General features: G+C 43.6%; 1 protein-coding gene across 1 annotated transcript in view; it reads right to left on the reverse strand.

Moving 5' to 3' along the window:
* The window catches only part of LOC102314427 (fibroblast growth factor 14), a 71,420-nt gene extending 62,422 nt beyond the window's left edge, over positions 1-8,998 (reverse strand). The window contains exon 1 of the mRNA XM_005920076.3: positions 7,620-8,998. Coding sequence (XP_005920138.1) covers positions 7,620-8,298 — 679 coding nt within the window. The 5' untranslated portion in view covers positions 8,299-8,998. The remainder of the gene's footprint in view (positions 1-7,619) is intronic.
* Between the last annotated feature and the right edge of the window lie 4,051 nt (positions 8,999-13,049).

Below are 13,049 nucleotides of genomic sequence, written 5' to 3' on the forward strand. Positions count from 1 at the left end.
GTGTGTGTGTGTGTGTGTGTGTGTGTGTGTGTGTGTGTGTGTGTGTGTGTGTGTGTGTGTGTGTGTGTGTGTGTGTGTGTGTGTGTGTGCGTGCAAGTGCTCAGTATGGCATATATGATGAGTCCAGACGAAAGGACCAGCAAAGTCATCCCTCTTTTTGCAGACTAAGTGTGTTTGGACAATGACGCCATGATCTAATAAGCATCCTTACACACACACATACACGCACACACACTCATACATACATATGAGGGGGGATATTAGAGTACTGCACCAAAACCCTCCGTGTGACCGTAGAGGACAGACATCACTACGGCTGTCACTATTTTGCCAACTCATCATCTTTGGACAACATAACAGCGCGCAACTAGAACAGAGAAAGAAGCACACAATTCAGTTGATTCAAGAACGCACACGAAGGTGGATTTTGAAGGCAGATCTCAGCATAACCGCTTTTTAAAAGCAATATATTTAGATGGCGTGTGTAGTCCATGCGTGTTTGTGTATATGTGACCCTTTCGCTTACAGCGACAGATCTGAGTTGGCACGAACCCTGCTGCTATACTCCAGAGTTTGAATAAAACATAAAGTAAGACGCCTTAATGGAAACTCTCCGAAGAAGGTGAGCAAGCTTGCCTGTGTGGATGCATGGACTCGCACGCCTACGTGTGCTATAAAAGGTGAAAGTCTCTATCTGGGTCACGCCACATGGGACACGAGACATTGAGTAACACCGTGCTTTATTCCTCTTAACAATGAATGATACAGATGCTGGTGGAGACGTTTTTCAGTAGTTAGACACCATTCACTCAGCTTCTTTCTGTCAGAACATATACACTGACAGCAAGGCCAAACCGAATCACTACACTCAAGTATTTGATTCCATGGCCTTGATTCTACATGCATTAGTTGAATTTAGTCCCTGATATCAGTTATATAGCCTGTAGTGCCATTCTTTGAACAAAATCACTTAACACATAGACTGTATATAAAGGATGGTAAATGGCAAGTGACCATAACTACAGGTTTGTAGACCGTTTGTAAACCTTTCAGCGTCTTAATTTTTTTGTAGCCATTAGTGTCTATATTTGGACAAGAGGGCTTGGTAACCAGCAGCCTTGATTAGTGTGGTGGATCTTTAAATTGTGCAGATGCAGCACACACTCACAGGTACCTGCTAATTAGCACTAACTAAAAGACTTTATCAAATATAGGAATTTCTCTTACTAAAATTTAAGCTCAAAATTCTTGGTCAGCTTGTTGCCATACAGGAAGTCTTGCTAATTATCTTTAATTAAAATGCTACCGATAGGGAGTGTCAGGGTGGTGTAGTGGTTAGCACTGTTGCATCACAGCAAGAAGGTTCTGAGTTCAAATTTAGGCAGTGTGGAGTTTACATGTTCTTGCTATGCCTGTGTGGGACCTCTGGGCACTCCTGCTTCCTCTCTCACTGTTGAAAGTCTTGCATATTAGGTTAGCTTAACATTGTAAACTGGCTGTAGGTGTAAGTGTGTTAGCCCTCCAACAGACTGTCTATGTGACCAGGGTATACCCTGTGTGGTGGGGCGTGGTCTGCGGGGCCGTGCAGGGCAGGCGAGCACACCTGCATGGCATCAGCAATCATGCCCCGCCAACTTAAATATGGGACTGGGTCCTGACTGGTTGTTGATGGTGTTGGTGTTGATGTGCACAGAATAATAAAAAACGTACAGAACACGACTGGGTCTGCCGTGCACGTTTACACCCTGCTTTTAACCCCACTGAACTGGTTAAGTGTTTTGTTTTGTTTTTAAATGAATGGATTGATGTTCCAAAAGGCACCAGCACAGCTGAGAGGTCCGGTTCAGTGCCTTGAATTAGCTAATGTAAATCCCAGTACACAGCTAGAACCCACAAAGTGGTGCATTTGAGCCATAATTAACTTTTAAAAATAGATCCCTGTAATGAGATGAGGGGAAATTAGCTAGAGGCTGATATACCAGGCTGCAAACATTTTAACACTGAGCGCCAGCCTCAAGTGGCCACTGGAGGAACTGCAGGTTTTGGTGCTTTTGAACTAGGTTATTTGTCAGAGGTCACTGCTTAGCTTTGATCCCAAATAGCTAAATCAACTCTAGATCAAAATGTATTGTATATTATACCATCATCCAACAGCAGCAACTACAATTATAAAGAAACCAAAACCGAAGCTTGCTTCTGATCACCCGCTGTATTTCAGCTGTATTTCAGCCATGCAGGCGGACCCTCACTAAACAGTGTAGTTCATGGTAAAAAAAAAAATAAAAAAGAAGAAGAAGAAAAAGAAAAGGTCAGTAAATGCTGAGTCAGCTAAACTCTGTCTCCTTCCCATCAGCAGGTCCGTATTTGACAGCCAACATAAATGCCCGCACATAAAGAGAACAAGAGCAAGAGTTCATATGTTATCTTTAATTGAAGAAGAGGGAGACAGCTAAATAGTGCTGGCTGCTATAAATCTGCAGGCTGAGCTGCAGCAGGATACTGGTGGGAATTCATGTCTCTCAAGATAGTGTTAAGTACATAGTGCTGTTCCTCTTTACGTTCACGCTGCGCGCGTGGGTGGGTGAGATATTATTTCTTCGGTTAATTGCCTCATATGACAAAACACACGCAGAAGCCGAGTTTCTGAAGCCGAATTCAATATTTGCAGTCACTTCATTTCAGCTATTTACACAACATTGTGCTTGGTGTTACAACAGATCAACAGATTATTTTCTCCATGGCAGAATAAACTAAATTGTCACAAAACACAAATAGTGTGATGTGCCCTGCTGTTGCAGAAAAATGTGATTAACTGCATCCACTTACAAACTTTTTGATGAACTTAGCATGCCAGTTATTGGAAGCAGCTGGTGCTACATTGTATTCAACACAAGTTTACCAAAAAATGTATAGCAGATTATGTATTTGTCTATTCGTCAACTGTTTGAAAGCAAAGCTGTGACTCGTAATGTATGCATTTAATAACATTTTACACCCCTAAAAAAAGAGTGGGTGTGAAAGTAGCAGGGTTGCTCTGGTTAGGAGCATTTCAGTTGTCAGAGTCCTGCTTGTGTATCACAGGAATGCACACGCTCTCTCATAAACCCAGCAAGCTTTGCTCCGAGCCAATTCATCAAATGAGCACACAGGAGCGCAACATAAAAAGGAATTAAAGTAGGAACAAAGCGCCCAGAGGAAACAAAACACATCCAGTCATGTGACACTTTGTAAATTGCCAGCTGTGACGTTTTGGCAGGATTTAAAGCTGTGAATGCTCTGCAGTTATTAGCAAACCAGCTATTTCACCTGTGTCAGCACAGCAAAAATGGTTTGGTTTTCTTTGTTTTCAACTTTAATCTGTAAGATTCAGGAGCCAAACACTAAATGAGTGTTTTCTAATAAGACGAGCCTTTTTCATTTATTGATAAAGTATAAATATAGATTCAGAAACCACTTTATATGGTTGGTAATGCAAATATCTAATCAGCCAATTGCATGATAGCAACTCAATCAATTTAGCCACATAGGCAACCTGATGAAGTTTAAAATGAATAAAGGTGATTTCAGTGACTTTGAATGTGGCATGGTTGTTGGTGGCGGTTAGGCTGGTGTCGTCAGTATTTCACAAACTGTCTGTAGTTTTCAAAGAGCCAAAGTTTATTCGTTAACCAAAAACTTTTATCATAGTTTTCATCAGTAACACTTTTTTCTGATGAAAACAAGACGATAAGTAAATAAAAACTAGTGCACGTACAAAAACTACGATCAATTGTACTGATACTTTGGACAATGAATTAAAAAAAGATGAAAATGTTCTGGTGACACGAGATCCAATCAGAACTAAATATCTTGTGGGAAGTGATCAATTCAGAATTAATCTACGGAGGCAGTAAGGTTAGACATGCACAATATGATCTGCCCCCCTGCAAATAAGTTGAAGCTCCCATCCTCCTTGTTTTTTCATAAACACTCAACAAAATGTTAATAAAGAAAGAAGAGATAAGCAGACATATGGACACATTTCACGTTTGATGTCAAGTTAAAGAAGATGCTTTGTAAACCATGTGAAGCAACTCTCACCAATACAGAACTTTATGTTTTAGTCAACTGAGGCAACTTTGGATTTAATCTCATGATATTTAGTCGGCTAAAACTACAAGACTTTAGACGTTAGTCAAACTTAACACCGGCCTGACAATGTTTTTGACACAAGAGGTCAAAGGAGAATAACCAGACTGCTGAGAGGAAGACAACAAAAACTCAAACAACCACCGGTGACATGCAAGGTCTGGTAAGAGCATCTCTGAATGCACAACAAATCAAACAGATGTGCTACAGCACCAGAAGATCACACCAGGTCCCACTTCTGTCCACTAACAACGGGAAACAGAGGTAAGAATTTGCACAGGCTCCTCAATACTGAACAAGAGAAGACTGGATAAATGTTGGTCTGATGAGGCTTTATAGGAGTTTGGTATAAACAACATGAAAGCAAGCCTTGTATCAACTGCTCAGGCGGCTGGTAGTGGTGTAACACTTTGGGACCTTTAGTACAAGCTGAGAATCTTTTAAACACCACAGCCTACCTGAATATTGTTGGGCATGTCCATGCCTTCATGACCAGGGTGCCCATCTTCTGATAGCTGCTTCCAACAGGATAAAACACCATGCCACAAAGCTCAAATCACCTCAAACTGCTTTCTTGAACACGACAATGACTTCTCTGTACTCAGACAGCCTACATAGTCCCCAGATTTCAGTCCAACAGAGCATGTGGTGGATTGGGATGTGGTGGAGGAGGAGATTCTCATCATGGATGAGAGATGTATGGCCAAAATATCTGCAGCAACTGTGTGACCCTGTCATGTCAATATGGACCAAAATCTCTGAGGAATGTTTTCTCCACCTTGTTGAATCTGTACCATGAAAAATTAAGGCAGTCCTAATAACAATGGATTGGATTTATATAGCGCTTTTCAAGGCACCCAAAGCACTTTACAATACCACTATTGATTCACTCTCACATTCACACACTGGTGGAGGCAGCTACAGTTGTAGCCACAGCTGCCCTGGGGCAGACTGACAGAAGCAAGGCCCCTCTGGCGAACACCAGTAGGCGGTAGGGTAAAGTGTCTTGCCCAAGGACACAACGACCAGGACAGAGAGCCCGGGGATCGAACTGGCACATCTGTAACCGGCGACCTTCCGGTTACAGATGCGCTTCCCAAACCCCTGAGCCACAGTAGCCCTGAAGGCAACAACAAACAGGTACCAACAAGGTGTACCTAACAAAATGCTGGAAATATTTTGTTATCTCTCCATGATTAATATGATTAACACAGTATGCTGTTCTATAGGACAGAATAGGATAAGGATATATATTAAACTGAATATTGTTAAACTTCTTCTTTGCTGCTTCAGAAAACATAGCAAACTAAAAAGCAGGGACTTATTGATGCTTACACATACAAAAAACATCTAAAAAAACAATGAAATAGTCTAGCGATGACAGCTAAATTCTAAATAACTGTTAATAACTCTGGTTACACGTTGTAAAAATGTTTCAACGCCTAGGTTTGAAATGCTGGTTGCTGTCCATGGTGCTGAAATTTTTTGCATACCTGTTCTTTTCACACATCATCTCTAAACCAAAAAGGTGACAGTGCTTTGTAACACTCAAACAATAAAAAAGATATGAGCATTTAGTATTCAGGGACAAAGAGAAGACACAGCATTAATGGCTGACCTCATCGTACCCTCTGAAGATCCGCTGTGCATGTCAATTTTCTTCTCAGAGCTGAATACTTTTTCACTCTGTGGGCTCAGTGGACTCTCAGATATTACCTCACTGTTGCAAAGGACTTTGTAGAAGGACAGAACAATATCAACATTCTGTATGCAGCTGCTGCTAACGTTTTAGATTCTTTTGGTCAAGTATCATTATATTTATGCAGTCCTCTATCTGTCTGTGTGTTGCACCTGTAGTGTTTACAAATACATCTTGCTAACCAAGCTTGCTAGTCTTAGATGAGAACTCAAAAACAGCCACTTTTGACGCCAGAAAGTTACACAGCAGCAGCCAACACTGAGGCTCCAAAATGACAAAACCAATGGGTGAAGGCACTGGTGGCTATCTCCATCTTTTAGATACAGTCTACTATTTGCACCAGCACCTTCCTTCCCTTTGTCCAAAGGCAGATAGTGACAAAGAGTGAAAAACATCATACATCACCCCTTCAAATAGTCCTCTGTCTATTTGACTGTTGTAGTGTACTGCTCCTTTAACTGATGAATAGCTGCTGAGACACACTGAAAAAAAAGGCCAGCTGCAGAATCTGGACACTGGCACTGCATGTAAAATGAACTCCCCTCTCAGTTTCTATCTATGGTGACTCATAATCTATTTTTTTTTAAGTTATGGGATTACAAATGTGCACATTCCAATTTACTACCACTCGTACTGACACCTGAGATCAATTGTTAACTCCTTATTACTACCTGTTGCCATTTCATGAGCCAATGAAGTACTCAACAAAAAAGTGACAAAGCGATGAGTAATCTGAATAAACTTTCGCTTGTGTTCACTGAAAATATCTGACTACAGGGCATGCATCATTTAACTGCCCTCTCAACACTGTGTGCAGGTTACATGGGCCAGCTCTCTGGTGCAATGTCAATATGCCAATAAAGTCAACAATGTCTGCTTCATTAGTGATGCCAGTGTCAATCTCTGCTCTGCTTTCAGCCACACAGAGGGGAATCTGCTGGAACAAAACAAACACAAAAAGCAAACTAATTAAGTTTGATAATTGAGTTTGCAAGACTGCCCTCTGTACTCTCTGAATTGGTAAATTCAATCAAAACTCCCTCTGACTTCAAATCTTTGCATCTTTGTCTGACAGACCCATCCCTGAAGGTGGATATGTTGCACGTGAGCACGAGGAGCGCTAACTCTCGGCTCACCTGAATGAAAAAAAAAAAGTTGGCGCACATACAGTATTAGGGGTCCTCCCCACACCCCCTACCCCTTCCAAAGAAGCTCTGCTGTGCACAGCATCGCATTCAGACTTCGATCTCAGGAGAAGAGATGTGACTGAAATAGAAAACACACACGCACACACACACACAGACACGGGACTCTTTCCTATTTTCACATCATGCACTGTATATCCACAGTGGAAGTCTAAATAAGGCCATGTGTTGTTTAATCATGCAGAGTACTGGAGCCTGAACGGGTCTGCATGCTGCATTAGACTTGATTTGTCTGCAGCATCTCTGCCACGCACGGCACGGCACGCTTTTCCTTTAATTTTATTTATTTTTTTTGTCGGCACGCACTGCCACCGTATACTCAGTATTTGTGCTAATAAGTTAGCACCCCCACCCTACCACCTCACCTCCCCACCCCACCCACACCCCCACCGTTCCCGTGGCGCTCTCACTTGCTGCACAACCACGATTGCGGAGAAACACCAGCGAGCGCTCGAACAGTGCAGTCTCGGGAGGGAATTCACACACAGGCTCGCGCTCGTGCGCGCACGCACACACACACAAACAGAACACCTAATAAAGTCTTCTTCTGTCACCTCCACGCACACACGCGCACAAAACAAACTCACCAGTTGGGTTCTTGTTTTTCTTGAGGCTCCTGCCACAAAGACACTGCAGCATATGCGATCCTTTGCTGAAAATGTTGTTCCAAATAAACCGCATGGATTTGGCTGAGACTGGGGGAGAGGAGGAGGAGGAGGAAGGAGTGGAGGAAGAGGAGGTGGGGGACGAGAGGCGCTCCGGATGCGGCAGCCTAAAATTCACCCACCGCATGGGGGCTGATACGCCCCCCTGTTTGCATGCCAGCAGAGCCGGCCAGCTGTTGGGCTCAGTTCGGCGGTGCTTGGCCGCCCCGACCTGCACCATAGACAAGAATAAGAGCAGGAAGCCCGGCTCCTCGCCCGCTTTCTCGCCCGGTTCCCCCACGAGCTCGGAGACCACCAACCGCACGTATTCCGCGTCGACGTCGTCCCCGTGCGGCAGGAAGAGAGCAACCGCCGCGGCGCTTGTCTCCTCGGTCCCCGCCTCCGGCTGCCCTAGCTGCCGGCGGTCCTCAGCCGAGGAGCGGTCGCTGCTGCTGCCCGGCCGCCGCGGCGTGGAAAGCCCCCGAGCGCTCCTCTTCAAATGGCGTCGTCTGCCGCGCGGCGCGGGGAGAGGAGCGGCAGCGACGGACAGGCATGCGGCGGCGCTAGCGTGAAGTCGGCGGTACGCGGCAGCTGTCGGCTTCTGCACAAAAAACCATTGCATATTAGTGGGGATGGCAGGGGTCGGTGTGTCCGTCCGTCCGGGAGGAGGGGAGGGGTGCGGATACCGGAGGTCCGTCAGCAAGTCGGTGGCATCCCTGTACCCGCGCGGCGAGCGAGTAGGCTACTGCAGCAGGGGGGCTCCTTTCCAAACGCGCACACCAGCACGCTGCACACTCGCAAACACGCACGCACGCGCTAGATGCACAGTCCTTTTTTTCTCACCCAGCAGCTTCTCTGGTCTCTGGTCAAGTGAGAGCGCACACACGGCACTGGAACGGGCAGGTGAACCACTGCAGGGAATCTCTGCGCTACTCCGCTCCGTCTTTTTGCTTCTTTTTAAAAAGTCCTCATAAATATTTGATCCACGTTTTGGCCTTCACTTCTCAATAATCCATAAGCTCCAATGCGCCAAGACACTGGTGCTGTCTGTCTCCTCTTCCTATCCTCTCCTCCACCTCCTACTCTTCACCTTCCTGATAAACAGGAGCTGATGGACTGTGGTTCTGCTTGCGGTGTCTGTGACTACTGAAAGTAAACGAAGAAGAAGACCCGAGTCTGGCTCCTGGTCCTCACGCGCTTCTTTCGGCGCTTCAAAGTCTTTCTGCGCTCGAGGCAACCAGCGGCCGGCGGGGCGCGAGGAGGTGCACTGACTAACGATGCCAAATCAGTTGCAAAGCCGAACCCAATTAAGCAAAACATCTTTTCCGCTTGGTAATTCCAAAATAAAAGCCCCTCCCCCTTTCACCATTTTTTTTAGTTCATGTGAGGAAACTGTCGATTCAGAATTAGGATTTCACTAATACATAGGCTACAGCAACAGTTTGTCTTGAAACAACAACTGTAATATTTTTTTTCTTAATGTCGCATCAATACTCCTTCATAGAAATGAATACTATCAGAAAAGAAGAAATAAATAAAACAGGGAATTTGTTTAAAGATTTTTAAATAAGCCTATTCCGTTTATAAAGTTTAAAAAAAGTTGTTTTAGTAAAATTTACCTTAAACAACGTAGCACAATTCCCAGAAAACACAAATAAAATAACTAAGAAATAACAAATCAATCCTCTTTATAATTCAAGTATTTTGGTGTTTTTCCTTCGACTTTTCTTCTGAAGGGAAAAGTCACCTCCGGTTTCCTCGTGCAGTTTGATGCGGGCGTACTGGCAGACGCAGCATCCAGTAAGTGTAGACACGTGGTTTCCACACCGTCAGTCTCCGATTGCCTCAAACACAGAACCGCAATCAGCAACATTTTGGAGGCAGGGGTGACACGAGGTCACTGATTGGTGGAAACCACCGCCTGCCTTTGTCTGTCTGCTGTTTATTTGTACCCAGTAATGGCTGCTCTAAACTCACATATCCGACTGTTTAATATCGCCTTCACTGCTGCCAGATGCACACACCTGTTGATTGAGTCGTTTAAAACCAGTGGGCCGGCGTTTAGCTCATATATAACCTGCAGTCTATAGGAAACTTAGACTACGATTGCTCTTGTGTGGTTCGCTCGTTCAGTTCTCCAGAACCTCCAGGTATGTGGACCTGTAGAATACCGGCTAAAAATGGTGCAGTGATTTTGTATTCAGAGAGAGCTGGCGCTGTCCAGAGTGCTGAATCCGCATTCGCCTGTCAAACTCACACAGGCCAGGGAAACTGATCGTTATAACGCTTCGTTATCCTGCTGTGTCAGTGACTAAAATGTCCATGTAATTCATAAAACACTGACTATGTCTACATTTTGCTGAGAGAAATAATTTAAAATGGAAAAAAAAAACTATAAGAGTCAGTGCACACATTAGTGTTTAGAGTTTTCTTGGGAGGCTTTTAAAACACACTATCCATTCTCTGGATAGCTTTGTGGCTCATTTGCCTTTGAATGGGTCAATTTAAAAGCCTTAAACAGCACTTTTACTGAGGGGTGGGGGACTTTTATGCAATGCTTTTGATGTTTGCGATGCAATTTAATCCGCCTTTTGGAGCTGACAGGAAAGAAGGTGTTAGATTGGTAACTTAAGAAGAAGTCATACTTTAGAAAAGAAATAGAAGCATTGTAGGTGAAGATATGAAGTCTAGCATATGTATGAAGTCATGAGTAAAATTAATCCTCCATTGCTGACCCGTCTGCACCACTGCTTCAAACGTACTGAACAGTCTAAAGTTGTCAAATATTGCAGTCTTTGCCCTTTAAAACCTTACTATAGATTGTGGTCTGTTGTTTTCGTAACCGATGCTATCCAGATTTGTTTTGGGACATCCACAATTGATCACTGAAGATAGTCTGAGATCAGTCCACATCAGTGTCTTTTAAATCTCTTTAAAACATTCTCATTGGAAAGGTTTTATCTATTGGATCCTGTATGATGAATGGAGATACCCTATCCCCATAGGTCAGTCGTTCACATCTTCTGCTGCCGGGTGGTGGCCTCAACTGACCCCACATGGCTTCAGACAGACTGCACAGGAGGTGAGGGAAAAGAGAGCAGACATCCAGATGAAGCTCAGACTGTTCTGGAAGCATGGAAGCGTGTTTATGATTAGCAATGCTCAGTTGATTTCCCTGGAATGGAATTTTTTCTTCAATGTCCCTGCCTGGACACGCAGAGCTTGGATTTACGAGGCTATGCTACCCCAAGAAAGTTCATCCAGACTCTCTGCTTGTTTTGCCTTCTTTCCTCTCAATGAGTTAAATCTGTGAGCCTCATGGATCAAACCCTGATTTTTTTACATCCCCAACTCAACTTGGGCTGTTTTTATTAATAATAGATATTGCCCATTTGGACCATTAGTTTGTTCTTAAAGGAGTTCACTGACTTTTTAATCCTACACCATTAAGCTGTCCAGATTGGTTATTACAGTATTATTATCACAGCATACAAGTATTATTTAGCACTATTCATCAATACTACTCCTGCTCCAGCTACTGCAGCTTTTTTTTTCAAATGACTGAAAACTTCTTTGCTTTCTTTGTAGAAAAAAAAAACAAAGCAAAAATCCTCAGCAAAGTGAGAATAAATATTTCTCCATCGTTTTCTGTGGCTGCTTCTGAGTATGGGTGCTCTGCAAGGTTCTGTTTTGGGGCTTTTACTCTTTCTCCAGCGCATTTTGAATTTTAAGCACTTTTAAGGATATTTATTATTAGTTATGTTTTTTAAGCCCCAAGATGTTTCTCAGTTACAGATCTTACAGAGGTGTTTATACTTGATCAAAGGTTGGATGACTGACAATCTTCTCCAACTTAATATACATTAAAATGCCCGTTATTAATAAAAAAACACATTATGTATTATAAGAATAAGTATTTTTGTGTTCTGATTTTGGATTTTTCTCATTTTTCTGTGAATTGTTTTACAACTGTTGTTAACAAGAACCTGCTTCATCATAACATATAATCAAAAGAATATAATAACTATACGTTTGCTCTTTCTATTTTATATTGAAATGGTAAATGGCCTGTATTTGTATAGCACTTTTACTAGTCCCCCCTAGGGACCCCAAAGCGCTTTACAAACCCAGTCATCCACCCATTCACACACTGGTGGAGGCAAGCTACAGTTGTAGCCACAGCTGCCCTGGGGCAGACTGACAGAAGCGAGGCTGCCATATCGCGCCATCGGCCCTTCTGGCCAACACCAGTAGGCGGTAGGTGAAGTGTCTTGCCCAAGGACACAACGACCGAGACTGTCCGAGCCGGGGCTCGAACCGGCAACCTTCCGATTACAAGGCTAACTCCCAACTGTTGAGCCACGATCACCCCCTGAAAGTTTGCAAATGTAGACTTAATTGAAAGTACTGCAGTGGGACATGTTGCCCTAGCTGCACATGATCATTATCCACCTTTCACATCTACATATCATCAGAAAAATACTACCGGTCATTTCCCCACAATGAGTGTATCAAATATAAATAATTTAATATTTAGCGTGAAAAGAAGAATGCCATCTGCAGTCATTTATATTTTGCAGTTTGGCTATTTGACATATTGGTGCTAAACACACTGAAATAACTCAGCTGGGAGCGCGTCTGACTGAAGATCTGAAGGTCGCTGGTTCAGTCCTGGGTTTCAGCATTTTGGTAGTTTTCTGTGGAGCCCAAAAAAATCCTGGTTGTTGTTTTTAGATATTTTACCAGAAGAAGGCTCACTGGAGTCACCACAATGGATCATCTTCCTCCATCTAACCACCTTAACCCCATTTTCCTCTGTCCCACCAGTCCTCTGCATGTCCTCCTTCACTACATTCATGAATCATCTGCTCCTCCTGCCTGGCTTCAACTCAGTGCCTCCAAACTCCAGCCACTTCTCCTCCTCTTCTTTCTTCACACAGTTCCCCAAGCAGAACAGGAGAAGCTTGGTTGATGGAAGGTGGGTTGCAAAGCAGCTTGCAGATGCCCAAGAACTCTGGGTAGTATAAAACAGTTTGAACACCATGCCCTATATGAGATTTTCACACTGAATGTGTGTCATGATAGGAGACTGGAGGCAGAATATTGCACTCACTGTGAAAAAGTTAACTAGATCAGGGCAGCAACAATGGACAACTCGAGAAAATGAAGGCAAAGGACTAGACTTGATTGCTCAACAAGAAACAACTGGGAGCGGAGCACAGATAAAAACAATCACTGGTGGAGACAGAATGGGGGGACAATTACAGTTACAAAGGAAGGGGGGTAGCAAAACTAGAACAACTCTCAAAGTAAAACAAGAAACATGACGGAGACAAGACTCCATACTAACAGATGCATGAGACAGTGGGAGGA

The sequence above is a fragment of the Haplochromis burtoni genome, unplaced genomic scaffold (genome assembly GCF_018398535.1).
Source record: "Haplochromis burtoni strain Fernald_Lab_line unplaced genomic scaffold, NCSU_Asbu1 Contig_40, whole genome shotgun sequence".
Taxonomy (NCBI): Eukaryota; Metazoa; Chordata; class Actinopteri; order Cichliformes; family Cichlidae; genus Haplochromis; species Haplochromis burtoni.